Genomic DNA, 17,211 nt, shown 5'->3' with positions numbered 1-17,211 from the left:
TCCTTCTGTTCATCTCAACAGATAAACTTTGTCCTGGGCACCGGGCTGCTGTGCCTCTTCACGCAGGCGTCTCTGACGGGCAGGGACCAGGCTCTGCTGATGAAGACCTGGTCCGACCGCATGGGCGCCCTCTACAGGAAGATGAAGAACACGGGAGGCCGCTGCCTGGGCTACTTTCTGGAGCAGGCGGAGGTGGACATCCGGCAGCAGCTCCAAGAGGCCGTGCAGAACCGCGCACCCCCTGACGAGGCGGCGGGGAACATCCTGAAGACCCTGGAGAAGAACTACGACTGGCTGCGCTGGGCGGTGATGCTCCACCCCGCCGTGGGTCCCATGGAGGACGAGAAGGACGACAAAGAAGAGACAGATGAGAAGAATGAAGAGGCGCAGGAAACAAAGGAAGAAAAGGTAGTTGAGCCACCGCAACAGCAGAACAACAACTTCCTTAATGTGGCGTCTGAAGCACCGATCCCCCACGTGGTGGCGTGCTACCGTGACACGCCCACTTCACTGGACAAGAGCCGCATCCACCAGCTCATCCAGGACCTGGAGTGGAAGATCCCAAACCCGCCGCCTGAGGTGTACGCCTCCATCGAGGAAGACCCGGGCAGGGCGCGGCGCTACCTGGCCTCACGCATGCTGAGGAAGCTACAGGAGGGTCTGGGATCCGGCGTGGCGGTCCACGTGGTGCCGGGCAGGATGGAGATGAAGTGCAACTTCCCCCCAGCCTCCTACTACCTCTACGAGTACAAACACCGGCTGGCCTCGGGCACCGTGTGTGTGTTTGGATGAAAGAATGACGGGCGGGGAAACAACCGGCTGTTCTCACACAGATGTTTCATAATCATATTACAGCATCGGCTTTATTTTTGTTGCTTTCACAGTGGCATCAACATGTCTCATGTAATATTACTTCCAAATAAATGTCGTTTTAGAGAAAAAGAATTATGATACACGTGCTGTTTCTTTTCTATTCAAGTAAAACTACAGTTTTTACAACTTGATTTTTCAGATCCTTTTGGTCCAGACTGAAATATCTCAACCAATCCTGGATGATTTGCATAACATTTTTTACGGACACTCATGGTCCTCAGACGATGAACTGTCATGACTTTGGTGATGTTCTAATTTTTAATCAAACGCCATTATGAGGTCAAAATTTCCCGTTCCCAGTACTTTGGCTTATAACTCAATACCTACCCACAATACTTTGTGTTTCATTACAAAATGTTTAAGCATACTAACACGCTAAATAAATACCCCCTTTACGCCCGATATTAAAATGTGTGTCATATCCAGACTGTATGTAGACATGATTATTACATGTACGCCTGGTACTAACCCTTTGAAACCATGGCAAATTAGCTTTATTTCTTTCAAAAACATGGGAAGAACGCAATGATTAACTTAAGAGGAAATGAGCCGAAATTAAGCAAGAAATTAGTAAAAAGTACAAAAAAAGTACCTGAATATTAGCAACTGCCCCACCCCCCAAAAAACCAACAACAAACAAACTATAAAAGAAATTACCTGAAATAAAATGCTTAAAAATCATTCTATAAAAATAGTTTTAAAAACATAATCATGAACATTTTAAATATAGTTCTCTTGAAAAATTTCCCTAGCTTTAAAAAAATAATTTTCTAAAACTAATTTCTTGTAATTTGCAGCAAATTTCTTGCCAAGTTGCTCATTTAAGTTGCCTTTTATCTAATGTTTTTGAAAGAAATCAGACCAATTTGCTCAGAGCGTCTCAACGCAGCACAAGAAAAGTGATGTGGATGCAGGTTTCAAAGGGTTATTTTGTGTCAACAGTTGTAGCTATTCTCTCCCATTTGCTAAGCAAAGCTTCATAAATGGCTCGGTTGCGACATATATTGCCAAGTTATGTTTGTACGCTTTTGTCGGACCAAAATGAAAGCAGACACTTGGCTTCGTCTTCACTCCGGCCTGTAAAGTAAAGCCCCCCACACCTGCTCCATAGTTGTCTTTGTTAAACAGCCAGTCAGAAAAATTTAGAAGGCAACAGCGAGGTCGATGACGATAAAATAAGTTGACCTGATTGTCAAGACCAACAGGAAGATTATACTACAGATGAGGCGGACACCGAGAAGAACGACCATGTGCGCGCCCTCACTTCAGCATCATTTGAGCAACAGCCGCTGCACCCTTGCTGCTTTGAAACAGTTGCGCATGATTATGAATTTCCACCCACGTAAGCTTGTTGTTGTATTTGAATTAAAACACAATTGAATTTGTGGTCACAATGGCCGTTTGGCCGATTGGGTTTCAAGCCGTCCTCATTGCGTTTTGGGTGCATGTACTGTGTTACTGTATTTTCATGTGGCAAAGCACTATCCAACTGGAATCCAATCATCCAAAACGCATTTTAATATGAGGTGAAAAGGGGGTCTGTTTCTCGCCTAGTCTTTTATTTTATTTTAGTTACTGTTTTCCCAGAGTTCAGCAATAAACCTGGTGAGTACAATGTTGTTTTTTCTAATAGAATAAAATAAAGTCCAAGTTGCATTAAATCAGAATTTCTTCTTAAGGCTTTCCAAATCTCATTGACTTGCCAAACATCAACGCTAATCGCAACATAAACACTGAAGCAGAGATCAAAAGTTTGACCCGTCTTCACTGTTGAGGTCTTTGTTTATTGCTGAATAATTACCAGTCAGAATGAAATGCTCTGAAACTGTCCATCACGTCAAAGTGTCCAACTCACGTCCACACGAGGAATCAGCCACAGTCCATGTCCATCACACAATCACATTAAATGTCCAGGAAATATCCGCACCTCCTGTCCTTTTCGTACAGTAAAAAAGTCCAGTGTACTGGTTTTGGTCTTACACGAGCCCACCATCAGAGTCGAGCTGAACCATTTTTTCTAAGTCCTTCTTGACATCTGGGAAGCCCTCCAGCGCCTCCTGAAGGTCGTCCCAGGACAGAGAGAAGCACTGGCAGTCGGTCAGCGCCCTCACTGTGGCCAGATGTTTGCCTTTGGTCAGCACGCACGTCTCTGTTGTACACACAGAGGGAACCACAGGAGCGTGGTTAATGAGCGAGTAAACCCTAATGACGGGGATGAGATCTGACAATTAATCCTAAATTAAATAACCGGACTTAGCTGAGTTGTTTCGGGAAGCCTGCTTAGCTCTAAACGCTGCAGAGGTTTGCTGCCAAAAAGATTAGGACCTGTTCCCACTTAAAGCCCGAGAATTAAATAAATCCCCCAAATTGGAAAAGATAGATTCATTCGCTTTGGTTTGACAGTGTTGTTTTTAAAGAATGCTTCTTGCTTACTGCTGCAAATAAACCTGCAGAGGTGGACAGTATTTATGTGATGTGAAAAAAACAATGAATGCTGAGCAATAAAAAACAACTGGAAACTTTCAAAATCACACTGAATTTGCAGAAAGTCCACATCTTAACCCACCTTAACCCTCTCAGTGTCCTCTATTCCACAGTAATAAAATGATCATTAAACTAATAAGCAAACTTAACGTCCACATGACAGTCGCTTAAGTTTGATATTTTAACATGTTCAGCTTCTTATGTACTTAAACGGTGTTAATGAATCTCCTGTGGTATTCAGCCATGCAGAAAGTTTTCTTTCATTTGTCCAGATTTTAATAACAAAAAATAACATCTTTTCCTAGAAACATTATCCCTGGTACTGTAGTTAATCCACAGAACAAGCTGTCGGCTGTTTTCACGGAGACGGTTTTTGTGGTAGGAATCAGTTCCAGTGAAAACTGCTCACAGGGATTATTCAGAGTTCAACTGTTTTTTTTAAGACAAAAAGTGACAGATTTTAAATGGAGTTTGGCCTAATGTCCTCGTAGCCCCTGACACACCAAGCCCACAGAGGCTGTTGGTCTGTGTCGGTGAGCGTCTGTCGCCCTAGATTTTGTGGCGTGTCCCACCTCATTGGCACTAATCGGCCTTTGTCTGGTTTTTTTTTTGCTGATTTGGCTGAGTTGAATCTGTATCTGAGAAATCGCTCTGATAAGCAGTTTAGCTCAGAGCACAAATAGAGAAACTTAAGTGAAGAAACAAACTCAACAGGAAATGATATTGACAGGAACTTGTGTCTTAACAGCAACGATTTGTAGTTGTGTTTTTGTTTGCTAGTGCGCGCTAAATATCATTACTACATCACTCACTGGCATCTTGAATCAGTCAGTGATCCTGTTTCCTTTTTTTAAATACAGATGACCACCATCTGCTGGTTTGGAAAGTTATTTCCTCTTTACGCTGTTTTCACAAACTATCGGTACGTTTTCCTACAAAAAATGTTGCATCCAAATATCCCACGAATTTTAAATGGCTGCGATCACGTGACCAGTGCACCGACGGGAGTAAACCAAATAATCTTGTCAAAAGGCACGTTGGTGTGGGCCATTCACGTTTGAGATGAATGATGGACGTTTGAATCATGAGAACTTTAAGTCATTTTAAGGTACGTCCTCACCATGTTTGTTTCAGTGACTTTACTTCCCTTAACCTAAAAACACCCAACCATGTTTCTCAAGGTACCTTTTATTACGTAAACCTAACTTCCGTAACTGTATGTTAATTGCGTGACTTTACATTAAGAACATAATGTAATTCATGGGGAGCTTTTAAGTAGGATATTATAGGAACTATAATGCATGCATTTTCTTGAGGACGACCTGTTCTATTTGAACACCTTTTCCTCTCAAACCGGTGCAGAACATACGTGCTAGTCCGCCTTTTAACTGTAGTCTTTGCAATGTGTTCAGGTGCAACTTTTTGGCCGAGACACAGAAGACATGAGGAGTCTCAACTGTTGTTCTTCATTGCCAAAAGGTCTTTGAAAGCGGCCTGGTGTGTCTGGAGCTCTAAGAGAGACGACAGCATAAAATTCGCAAGAGTCCGGCAAGGAAGGAGCAGCGGCTCTGCTCCGAGCTCCTCCCGGATGTCCGAGCTCCTCACCCTATCGCCCAGCCACCCTCCGGAGGAAGCTCATTTCGGCCGCTTTCATCCGTGATCTCTTTCTTTGGGTAACTACCAAGAGCTCACGACCAAAGGTTAGGGCTGGAACATAGATGGACTGGTAAATCGAGAGCTTTGCGCTCCTTCTTCACCGTCCAAGTTGGATTACTTTTTTAAATTACAGTTACTTTGCATGGCTTTCAAACAGCTATAATGTAAGTATTTTCCTCAAAAAAAAAAAAAAAAAGCCTATGAAAGCTGACAGCAAGTTCTGTGGATTACAGGGACACTTTTTTGTTGCTCGTAATTTTTTTTTATCACTTTGAGCACAACAAATGAAATTCCAGTCACCCTCACGATATTAGGAGGAGGGAGACGAAAGGAGGGTGTTTCAAAAATCTGGACAAAAAACAAATACAGCCAGCATGACCAGACACTACGACAAGTTTTTGTAAATTGAGTAAACTGACCCTTTTAAAGTACACTTCCATAGCACAATACAGAAGTGAATACACTCCAGTATGATTATTAATTCACCAACCTTGAACACACATAATGGTGAAAAAGAAAACAAAACTCCATATGGATGAAAACTGCATCTAAGGAAAACCATAAGATCATAAGAGTATTAACCTGCGCAAACCAGTAGATACATATTTATAAAGCACAAAATACAAATATGTAGATATAAATACAATAAATAATAATAATATAATAAATACAAGTAAATATAAATAAGCTTGTAGCACTTATTAGCGTTTCCGCTCCTTCATTACATCCATTATGTAACACATAACAGCATTGTTGTGTACTTAATGTACTTTTGCTTTAGGTAATACAGATGTTACTAAGTGTTTTTTAAAGTTAAGTGATTCCTGTGAGCTAAAAACTGGAATTAATCTGGGCATAAACAATCTGCACTTCCAGCTATTTGATGAAAGTTTGTGAGAAAGGCTGTAAACAGATTCTGGTATGTTATTTTCTTTAAAGCGAATCATTTATGAAATTCCCGATCTTCTTTCTCCTTTCCAGTTTAAATTCTTTGGCTATCGCTGACTGGAAATCACCTCTCAAATCTCTGAATGATACTCCAGACATTCAATAATCACAGTAAATCAGACTCACCTCCAAAATAGTCTCCGTCACAGAGTTCCCTCTCGTAGGAATCGGTCTCCATGAGCACCTGGCCGTGGTCGATGAAGAACATTCGGTCGCCTGGGACGTTCTGTCGGACGATGGCGTCTCCCTCCAGGAACACGTCGTACTCCAATTTGGGGAGGATGGCGTTGATGAAGTTTTCATCTCTGTTCTGAAACATTGGTACTTTTCTCAGCAGCCGGCTGCACATCACCATCAGGATTTGCTAAAAACAAATAATATAAACAATTGTGTTACAAGAAAACACAAGATTATTACAAAAACTCAAAAGGCACAAAACCTTAACATCACTGAGCTTTACGCAGACAAACCACAGCTGTACCTCTTTGAGCGCTGAGGACACCGTGTCCATGACGTCCTTCTCATGAAACCACTTCCCTCCGTAGCGAGCCTGGTAGTAGTTGTTGATTCGAAGCTGCAGCTCTGGCGGGAGCTTCATGAAGGCCATGTAGTGCTCCAGACGGCTCATCTGTGGAGTCACAGTGCTTTCAGGATCCAGCTCCCATCAATAATACGACAAACAGCTATACGGTGCTAAGATCTACTCAAGCTGCATGTTTATAATGCATCACAATGACATTGATTCAATTTGCATGTTGGCATTTAAATGATTCATCGTGTAAAGGCAACAGAATAATGACATTAACATTTAGATTCCTTGTAAGTTTGTTTCCTCATAAGGACGCATTTATACTACTTTATGTACAAAAATTAATATTTCAGATTCAAATGTCATAAATGTCACTGCCCTCATTCCTTCCTTCATGTTGGCATAGAAACAGCCAATAGATGGCACCACAGGGCGGAGTCAAAAGTTTCACACAACAACAAACAAGGCGACGGTGAAAGAAAGGTGTCAGTTTTTAAAAAGACCCCCAGGCACAGCGCCAGGCTTTAAAACCAGTTTCCAATGGTGGCCAATCAGTGGCCAGGCCCAGAAAGACGTTTTCCTATAGACTTAGATTTTGAAATAGGCTGTAAATCAGTGGATACGTTTTTTTTAGCTTGTTTTCATGTCTAATTGTCTATTTTCAAGATTTTCTCCCTGAAATTAACAAACTGTGAAGGATTTTAATGAACCATGGGAGACCTTACTCTAGTTTTTCTTCTCCAGGTCTTTGTTATTGTCATTTGTTATTGTCAAGTGCTTTTGGTGGGGAATATATTATTTGCTTTAAAATGGCTGTTTTCCAAATGTTTACAATAATCTAAATAAATGACTATAAAAAAAAAAAGAAAAACCAAACAGGAACATTCACAGTATAGTAACTCAGTGTGTGAGGTATCTTCTTACTTTGCTCTTGTACTCCTTGGCTGCTGGGTCGATGTTTGCGATCATGGTTGTAGCGTTTGCCACGAGGACGGTGTACATCAGACAGCCAGACACCATGCTGACCATGACGATCCACATCTCGACATAATCTGAGAACAAGACACCGACACTCTGGACAGTTTACAGCTGAAATGGTGGGTATTTATATCTGAGGGAGAATTTGATACCAGCGCTTCTTTTTCCAGCTGTGGTGCATAAAGAAAATCAATAATTCTCACTTGTAGGTGCATTCATGGAGCCATAGGAGAGGGCGATCATCTGGGAGAGAGCTCGAAAAACTCCCCAGGAGTACTTCACGATCACTGTGGCATTCTGGGAGATTTTTTTTCATCATTAGTGAAAGTTTTTGTAGATCTGTGAGAGCTTCACAACAATAAATCTTAACATGAATTTATCCTACAATATGTGTTATAGATGTTTAAAGTACCATTAACTGTTTTTTATCCCCACATGTCTCACAGTAATTTCAGAAACGGCCCAATTACTAAAATATTTTACTTATTTTCAACACGTCATTCACAGCCAGTGGTGAAAGACGTTTTCAAACCCTTTACAAAACCTTTACTGTTGTTATCATGCTGATGGACGGCCGAATGGCACAGGGCGCGTCCACATGCAACGCACACGAGCAGCTTCACTTGAGAACGTGGCCAGACGTGTGCATGAAACGCTGAAGGACAGCGTCAGGTAATAATGCTGCCGTAACCACTATATAAGGAGTGCAATTTCAGGTGTGGAGGTGGATGGGTCTTGCAAGCAATTGATTTTCATGTGGGTGTGCAGAGTTCGCTTCCCATCGAGATGTGTGGGGTTTTTTCTACACCTTACCATGCGCCTCTTTTGCCTAAACTTAACCATCTGTGACTTTGTTGCTCACATAATGGCAGCAGAAACAGCTGACGCAGAAGGATACCTAAACGTCATAAGTAGAGGCAGAAGGTCACTGACAAAGCGGCACCATGTGACGAGTTGGGATGAGAACGTGTTTTTTTTTTTATCGCACTGGAAGGGGATAAAAATACTGTCATCTCAAAGGTAACTGAAGCTGTCAGATAAATGTAGTGCACTAAAAAGTATAGTATAGTGTAGGTGTAAAGTTATATAAAATGGAAAGTTCCTACTTGAGTAAATGAACCTAGATATCAACAACCACCATCACCCACACACTATTTATTAAAAGGTTGGAGTTGTCTAAAGTTTCATTTTACCATCAGGTTTTCTTTGCGGACCCAACAGTCAGAGGGAAACTCCTCCAGCATGGGGACAAAGTACTGGATGCAGCCGTTCCAGTGACACAGCAGGAAAATCATCATGAACAGAGACAAGACACGAAAGAAGAGGCGGACCACCTCCAAGTTTGCATTCGACACCTGTCAGGAGGAGATAACAAGAAACCATGAGACATTAAGGCATTTGGTAAGCAAGTCAATCAATCTGTGTGTGAAACATACTGTACAATCTGGGCATAAGCCTGATGTAAGATGTCCTCTCCTAAGCCTGTGCACAGTATATAATCCGTACATATACATTCACTCGCAGGCATCAAGTGGTGCAGAAACAGTACATTTCCTTTACTGAAGTTTGTTTTGACATATCATATTTTGATATGATAGGTCACTGAACAAGCGTTTGTATTCAGCGAGGTGAGAGTGAGAATGTGTTGCAGTAACAGATATATTGCACCAACAACATGCAGGAAAAGACAGGAAAGCTTGATGTATTTGCCAGCAAAGAAGCACAAACACCAACACCTTCAATGATTTGACTTTTGGAAAATGTCTTTTTTTAGAAAGCAAGGACACAAGACATCAACGTAACACTGGGGAGAACCAGAGGTGTATTTCTCCGTTGCAAAACATCTGGAAGTCCACGCAACACAGCTTACAAAAAAAGGGACCATTAATATCACTGTGATTTTAAGTCAGTTCTCATGTATTGTTCCAGGTCGTAAATAAACTGCTATGGATGCTTGTGAAGGTTATTTAGCATCTTCTGGCCTGACAACATACCCCTGAAATTATACATAAAAACCTCATCACTACTGTAGTAAATCTGAGGCGACTGTGACGGCCAGACAGCGTGATTTGAACAGTCAGGCTGCTCAAGGCAAAATAAAAAACCTGGAAGACCAAAACTGACCTGGCGCAGAAATGTGATGCACGAACTAGCCAAGACTGACTTCAGGGAGGCTCAACATGCAGGGAGCTCAATGTGGATTAGTTAAGTAAACCGATTTATCTGCATAAAATTAATAAATCAGTGGGGATACAAAACATTTATTTCCAAAGCAACAGGGTCCAGTTACACCGAAAACATACACCAGAAACCATTTATTTCAGCAGCCGGGAGCCGATTAAAGGTTTGGAGTTACCAATTCCAGACAACATACATTATGCAACATGCAAGATTTGTTCCAAGAAATATAATGTTTCATTTTGAGATTAATGTGGACATCCATAAATTATCCCTTTATTTTTGTGCCCAATGTTTAGATAACTAAAAAAATAAAAAACCCTGTTGATGCTGGAGCAACATGTCAGCTCTTGTTTTACAAACATCGTAAGCGCTAAAAGTCAGAGCAGTCATCGGACGCCAGCAGGTAAGGTATCTGCAGGTAGGAGATTAAGGATGATTGAATTTCAAAGGTGAGCTTTGAAGACTTTGTCCGGCGTTTGAACTTACTTTCTCCACCTCGTTGAAAAACCTGACCAATCTGGACACTCGAGCCAGCCGGATCAAGCTGAGGATCCGCACAAACATCAGTATCCTCATCATCTTGTTGGTCTTGGAGGGGTTGTCATCATTGTGGTACTGTAGGTCCTGGGTGTATAAAATACAGAGAGATTTAATTAACTACCAATGGTGGATTTCTTGTAAATCAACCAATTAGACTTTATACTGTTCATACTATCAAAATATAACACAAAGTGCCACTTTAAATAAAATCAGGTCCCTGAAACTAGAAACTAGCATCCTGCTGGCCATCGTGCAGGTGTTTGATAATAAACCGGACGACCTCCGTGCTGCATTTGTTTCCCATGGGACATTAAAACTATAATATCCTCTGTTTTGAAGAAATTTGGCAAGATCCTGAACAGCATCAATCAAGAGAAGGAAACAAGGTGTGTGTTTTATGGTAAATAAGATGGGAATTAGAGGTGCTGTTCTGTTCCTGATCACTGCCTGGATCAGGTTTCCATTAACCCTTATACTGCACAGACTGAAATTGCGAATACAAAATACCCCTAATGGAAACGTAAGTTTTGAAAAAACTCCCATTTATCACAAAAAAAGTTTTTCCACTCGCATAATGTGGTAACTATTCAAAAGTTCAGCAGACAATACAGAAGTTTCAAATTCACACTTCCTCTGTGAAAATGTGGATTATTACCTCCCAGAAATCCCTCATACAAGGCTGCTACCATTTATAGGGGGCTTGCCTTTCCATTATAGCTCGTATAACACGTCTATGTCGCCTTCGATAGTAACTAATGACAGTTAGTGCAGTGGCTGCAATAGAAATAAACCTGCTAATGTTTTGAACATCCATCACCATACTTCTTTGAATGTTATTGTTATCGTTTCTGCAAATCTTTAATAGAAACCCGTCTACTGTATTACACTATTCAGAGGCAGCTGCAGAGTGGAGTCGCTGCCTTGCTTAAGTCAACATATGTAAAAAACTACCAAGCGCTCATCCCAGTGACGCAAGAGATGACGTCAATCAGAGTCTGGAGCACGTTTCAGGACACCACCGTCAACATCACTGATGACAGCAATGAACTCACTGAGTCTGTAGAGGATTTAATTTGTAAAACAACAAGGGCAACTATATCCAAAACTGTAGTTAAAACCTTTCACAGCCAGAAACTAGAGATCACCAGAGCCATCCGGAAACATGAAACATGAAACATTATAAAGCAGGTGCTAACAATGTCAGAGTAATGAAAATAGCTGAAACTATTCTAATCATCCAATTCTCATAAAATTAGTCTTTTAAAATCATCTGATGTGTTTAGTTTAGTGTCTTATTCTCGGTAGTTATCGTCTGTAAAACACTGTCTAGCTGCTCTGAGTGTTACATAAGTCTCTAATTATAAACCATGAACAAATAATGTAAAACTAAGTGCATAATTGTTTTGTGAGCTGACAAATAATGCAGCACACTGCTGGCTATTTTCTGCTCAACAGTCATTCATTATGACAAGAGAAAATGTCCCATTAAAACATACTTTAAAGTCCAGTGTGTAGGATTTATATTGTATTGTGGAATATAATATAATCAGTGTTTTCTTTAGTGTATAGTCACCTGAAAATAAGAATAGTGTTTTTCGTTACATTACGATGAGTCGTTTATATCTACATAGGGAGCGGTTTCTCGTCCACGAAGATCGCCATGTTGCATTGCCATGTTTCTAAAGTAGCCCAAAACTGACAAACCAAACACTGTCTCCAGATAAGGCAATCCGTGTTTTTGGAGTTACAATGATTTGTAACGTGAAACTGCTTTATTCCGTTTTTTTTTTAGCAGTTTAAATCAGCGGGTCTGTTTGTTTTAGAGAGGAAGAGACCTCTGGGGATAATTCGGCCTCAAAATGGTGAGCACACACTTACTCATCAGAGAACAAGAGTGAACCAATAATAAATCATGTCGTGGTCAATCTGCCTGTTTACGAGATGCCAAACAGCGTAGGATAAACACTGATTTGTAACGTGAAACTATTATATTCTGTGTTTTTACTGGTTTAAATCAGGGGTCTGTTTATTTTGGAGAGGAGGAGACCTGTGTGGATAATTAAGTTTCCTGATAAAAACCTGCAGAACAATGAACACTGAAGGAATTCTGACCAGGAGAAACTTTAGCTGGCTGCAATCTGTAAATCACTGCTAGACGCCAACAAATCCCACTAAATTTTACACATTTTATCTTTAAGTGTAGTTGTAGCTCGAAGTAGCCTCGAGGAGCTACTAGTTTAAAAAAAAGTTTTAAAACGTTATTATTATTAGGAATGCATGATAATATCAGCATGTCATGGGTATCGACAGATATTGGTTTTAAAATGAAATATCAGAATCGGCCAACATGCTGATCTCTGCCTAAATAACAAACCAGTGTTTTTTACTGACACAGTAAACATCTACCAAACGCCAACCCTAAGTTGAAGTTCTTATTTTGCACATTGAATAAATATTACATACACTAAAAAGCATTGTATTTTATGTTTCCATCAGCTGGTGAGCCATCATGATAAGATTATGCTTGAGGAGACTTGATGATCACTAAAATTAGTTGGGAAAAAAAGTGGATATAAATACATCGTTTATTGGCCAAATGAGCTGTTATGCATTGGCATAATGAATACCGACAAAAAATCCAAAATCATGCATCCCTAATTGTTATTCAAATACAAAACCAAAATCAGTTACATATAATTCGTAGAATCAGGGAAACATTACAACCAATCTTATTGCTGAGACAGAGAGAATAACATTTCCTACTATTCTCTCTCAAAAACAGTAATTTGATTTGAAAAAGATACGCCTTTTGATTTTTGTATAATGTGCCTGGATCAATAACCCTGTTGTTCTGATAGAAAAAAAGAGAGTAATGGAGACATGTCCATCGTCCGACCAGGATCAAATCATGTAAAAGTGTTTTAACAAACACACACTGTTGGCTGTTTTCTGCCCCAACAGTCTGTTCATAATTACCGCGAACAGCAGTATGTAGCCGATCGGGAACGCAGCGATAACGTCCGGTATGAACCATGACCTCAGGTAACTGACGCGGATCTGCTTGATATCCAGAATAGCTTCCTGTAAAAGAGAACAGAGCAGCAGATTGAGCCAGATGGATGAAGATGCTGCGCAGCGCGTGACACGGTTAGATGTATAATTTAACACTTGAACTGAACCAATATTTTGGGAGTTTTTCCAAGATTAAGGGAGACAGTGGTGTCGGATGAAATTAGCAGCGTGCTCAGAGAAAATCAACACATACATGAATGCATACATGAAGCGCATACATGAATATTTGAAGCGGGGCAGAAACCGACTGAGAATAAATCTGGCAAAATCCAGATGTTTGTGCCGTCCAGAGTAAACACCACGGACAGGAAAAAAACACAGATGTGCCATTTGTGATTGGCAAGATAGAGGTCACAGAGTATGAGCAGATGAAAACAAACAGGATATAGTCTGCGTAATACTTAATTGGAAATGTTATACTTCTCATTTATCCAATACATCATAATCCTGGTTATAAAATCAAACAGCAGGTGCCAATTTTGCCCATGTCCACAAGCAGAGGGAGGGGGGTTTGTTAATCTAGCCTTTCGTGTATTGAGTAGATTACAGATGGGGCAGAGATGGATTGTGTGTGCTTGTCTGCGCGAGGATTATAGTCCTCCAGATTGTGTCTGAAAATAGAGCACAGCCACTCTCACCTCGCCGTCCTCTGCTATGATGCCCATACGGAAATTCAGAGCCACATCTATCAGGAAAAGCGTGTCTGAAAACACGTTAAATCCCTCCCATGCCAGCCCGCTGTTCCCGTCCAGAAATGCTATCTCCATGGGAATCCCAATCAGGTTCAGGAACGTGATGGCCATCATGCACATAATGTAGTAACTCCTGCAGGAGAAGATCACAAAGAAAAAAAAAAAGTGTGACTTTTAAGTGAGCCTTAGATGTTGTTTTCCATGTAGGATTGCAGCAGAAACTCTCAGTTCATTTGCCAGGAGGTCTCATTAGACAGACACGCTGCAGCCGGTAAGGAAAGCTGATTTATGCACACCAAATACTCGGATACTGTAACTGCACATCTCCTCAGTCAGGGCTCGATTGCCAGGCTCAAATACCTTTGATCTCTGATCTCCAATTGTTTTATTACATCTCTGTTTTCAATCCATCTTATCACCTCATAAACTAAAAATAACAATTCTGCAGGATGATGCAAAACCAGCTCCCTATAGAGGTCATTCAGTCCATCAGTTTATGTCCCTTTAGTCCTCCGATTTGATCTTAAAACTCCCTTTACAAAACTAGAGGTAAGAGAAGATGAGATAAACTTTATTTTCTGTCCCAATCAGTGACAGAAATTCTCCTTTGACAAGACTCCAACAATAATCATTTTAAATTCTTCTCAGATGATTAACTTTTAACTGCTCCTTCAGGTTACTGCTTACTTGCTCTTACATTTGATGCTTTTTTTTTGTAGTTTAATGTAAGCACCAAAAAACAAAGCAAACTCCTTGCAAGTGAAAACCTACTTTGCAATAAATTATTTTTTAGATTCTGATTTATATTGCATCTCTTTTTGTTTTTGTGCATTTATAAGTGCAACACAAATCATTATCATAATCAATTACTGCTCTGTCAACGAATGCTTAACGCTAATTAGTCATGCAACATGCCAGTAATACGGAGTAGGGGTGAAACTAATTATTATTTTCATTATTGACTAATCTGGTTTTTATTTTCTTGATTAATCATCTATAAAATGACACAAAATATTAAAAACACTCAACATGACATCATCAGCATGCTTGTTTTCTTTTACATAACACTTCAACACCTAAAAGTATTTGCTTTTCTGTAGTAAAAGACAAATAGAAAACAGCCAAATCTATCAAATTAAGAAGCTAGAATTAGAAATTGCTTGCCATTAAAAAAAAATTAGAAAAATAGTTGCAGACTAGATTTCTATTAATTTTACTAATAATTTCAGCTCTAATATGGAGCAAAGTCATAAGATCGTGTATTAACCCCTGCAGCAAACTGAAGCAAAGAATCACCTGCAAAAACTTGCAGAAAGTGCAACAACTTTTAAAGAAACTGAAAAAGTGGTGGTCTCAGCACAGGACTGGCCTGAATCTATCAAACACATTAAATACCTCATGAGGCTGAACGGGTGGATGACAAAGACTCCGCTCTGCAGCTGCCGGATGCACTCCTTCTCCACGGCCATCTCGCTGCCGTACACGTACAGGGACTGCCTGTTCAGCTGCGGGAGAAGCAGGGCTCTCCATCCACAGGTGGCTGTGGTGCATCCTGCGGCGGGACCTTTTAGTTTCTCCATGACTTCGGTCCCTTCGGATCAGCTGAACGCACAGGCCATCCTCCCTCTGCTGCTGCTGCTGCTGCTGCTGCTGCTGCTTCTCAGGGCGACTGGAGTCTGACTCTACCAGTCCTGACCTCCCCTCTTGGTCACAAGGTAATTTTCCATCAAGGCTCCCAACCTCAGGGCTTATTGAAGCTGTGTGGAGCGAGGCGAGTGGATACCCGCCTTTCTGCTCCCTCCCTCCCTCCCTCTCCGTCTGCCTCTCTCTATTTCTGCCCCCACCCCTCCACTTCTTTTCTTTTTCTCCCAGCTCATCAACTATTCAGTATCTGTGTCTCATCCCCACATGAATCAAGCCATGTCAAGAGGACAAGGTCCAGCTCACATTAATACTGAAGACAATGGCATGTGTGTATCTGTGTGTGTGAGTGTGTGTGTGTGTGTGGAGGGGATCACAGTTATTGTCATGTGAACGAGACATCTGGCAGCATGTGCCGGGACAAGTTCAGTATGGGCCACATCTACCCGGGATGTAATTAAACACGGTACCGTGTTACCTGATGCTGGACATATGCTCGCAGCTCTGAGCCAGCTCCTCCTCTGTTGTTTATTTGTACTTTTCACATCAGTAACAAAACAAAACAGAAGCTGAAATATTTCATTTCAAGGATTACAAAGTGGAAGATTTGGATTTCATTCAACTGGATGTTTTTTTTTTTAATATTTTCTTGGAAAGTTTGGTAGGATTGCAGCAACATTGGAAAATGAAAAATAGAGATGATATTACAGGATGTAGCAGCACGGTGGGATTAACTGAGGGGTCACGGCAATGGGTGAGCTGAATTACGGCAGCTTAGTGCAAGAGATGTGTCTAATGATGTGAGGGGCATTTTATGAGATTATTGCTTAAAAAACATTCGACAATTTTCCAGTGTTATTTTCTTTGCAATAGAGGAATATTGGAAACACCAGGAATGGGATGAAAGAAGCAAACTTTTTACATCTTTTATTGTTGTTGCTTTTTTTTAAAAATAATTTGGTAAATAATTTTACCTTTTTTCATCTTATTTCTTAACTCTTTTTTTGTAAATCTGTATCCCTTTTTAAATTTTTTTTTATACTTTATTTTTCTGTAAAGCACTTTGAATTGCCCTGTTGTATGAAATGTGTTATACACATAAACCTGCCTTGCCTATAGTTCAGAATTTGAGTCAGAGGCAGCATAAAAACACATAAAGAGAAAACATAAAGATACGTTGGTCGTTTTAAGTGCTCTGGCCTTATCTTACTCCTGGCACAAATTGGTGCACAGCACTGCGCAACTGTAATGCTAGTTTAAGACGCAATACTCATTTTGATAGCTAGCGTCCACGTTGTATAAGTAGCAAATGTACTTGCACCATCTGTGCGCCCATGGTCTTGAAATCAGGTGTGGTCAGGCTCATTGTGGTGTATTGCTGTTTTGAGGTAGCAGTAGGTGCCGTTGACCAACAAAAACCTGGTTTAATGTCAGAATACTGCAGTATTTTCCTGCTATTCAAAGAGCGCATTTTTCAGATATTAAGATGCACCTACATAGGCGGGGTCACAACGTACTTACACTGTGTTTATTACACACACAGGGTCGTGTGGATGGGTTACAGGTGGGTGAATTAATAATTATATCATTAATGAGGAAAATATTCATTACATTCTC

At 40.6% G+C, this 17,211-nt stretch overlaps 2 protein-coding genes across 2 annotated transcripts; both read right to left on the bottom strand.

The window, feature by feature from the left end:
• Positions 1–2,180: 2,180 nt before the first annotated feature.
• Positions 2,181–7,507, bottom strand: LOC121948680 (potassium/sodium hyperpolarization-activated cyclic nucleotide-gated channel 1-like). Its single transcript, XM_042494077.1, has 4 exons — positions 7,415–7,507; positions 6,443–6,589; positions 6,088–6,325; positions 2,181–3,022 (listed from the first exon to the last, which is right to left on the bottom strand). The coding sequence occupies exons 1-4, from the start codon at positions 7,490–7,492 to the stop codon at positions 2,850–2,852; spliced, it is 636 nt and encodes a 211-aa protein (XP_042350011.1). The 5' UTR covers positions 7,493–7,507; the 3' UTR covers positions 2,181–2,849.
• A 150-nt stretch (positions 7,508–7,657) lies between these two features.
• hcn5 (hyperpolarization activated cyclic nucleotide-gated potassium channel 5) lies at positions 7,658–15,533 on the bottom strand. The gene is made up of 6 exons (XM_042494048.1): positions 15,349–15,533; positions 13,900–14,086; positions 13,166–13,270; positions 10,136–10,273; positions 8,662–8,823; positions 7,658–7,765 (listed from the first exon to the last, which is right to left on the bottom strand). The coding sequence occupies exons 1-6, from the start codon at positions 15,531–15,533 to the stop codon at positions 7,658–7,660; spliced, it is 885 nt and encodes a 294-aa protein (XP_042349982.1).
• Between the last annotated feature and the right edge of the window lie 1,678 nt (positions 15,534–17,211).

The sequence above is a fragment of the Plectropomus leopardus genome, chromosome 10 (genome assembly GCF_008729295.1).
Source record: "Plectropomus leopardus isolate mb chromosome 10, YSFRI_Pleo_2.0, whole genome shotgun sequence".
NCBI lineage: Eukaryota > Metazoa > Chordata > Actinopteri > Perciformes > Serranidae > Plectropomus > Plectropomus leopardus.
The sequence above is the reverse complement of the archived record's forward strand: the minus strand, read 5'-3'. Positions and strand labels throughout refer to the sequence as shown.

What these genes read in the sequence shown, in the direction of transcription:
- LOC121948680 (XM_042494077.1), bottom strand. Translation starts at nt 7,492, where the DNA reads ATGTACACCGTCCTCGTGGCAAACGCTACAACCATGATCGCAAACATC. An exon ending in CCAAGGAGTACAAGAGCAAA is followed by an intron (nt 6,590 to 7,414) that starts GTAAGAAGATAC and finishes GTGACTCCACAG; the next exon opens with ATGAGCCGTCTGGAGCACTA. An exon ending in TGTCCTCAGCGCTCAAAGAG is followed by an intron (nt 6,326 to 6,442) that starts GTACAGCTGTGG and finishes ATTTGTTTTTAG; the next exon opens with CAAATCCTGATGGTGATGTG.
- hcn5 (XM_042494048.1), bottom strand. Translation starts at nt 15,533, where the DNA reads ATGGAGAAACTAAAAGGTCCCGCCGCAGGATGCACCACAGCCACCTGT. An exon ending in TTTTCAACGAGGTGGAGAAA is followed by an intron (nt 8,824 to 10,135) that starts GTAAGTTCAAAC and finishes TCCTCCTGACAG; the next exon opens with GTGTCGAATGCAAACTTGGA. An exon ending in TCCGCAAAGAAAACCTGATG is followed by an intron (nt 7,766 to 8,661) that starts GTAAAATGAAAC and finishes AAAATCTCCCAG; the next exon opens with AATGCCACAGTGATCGTGAA.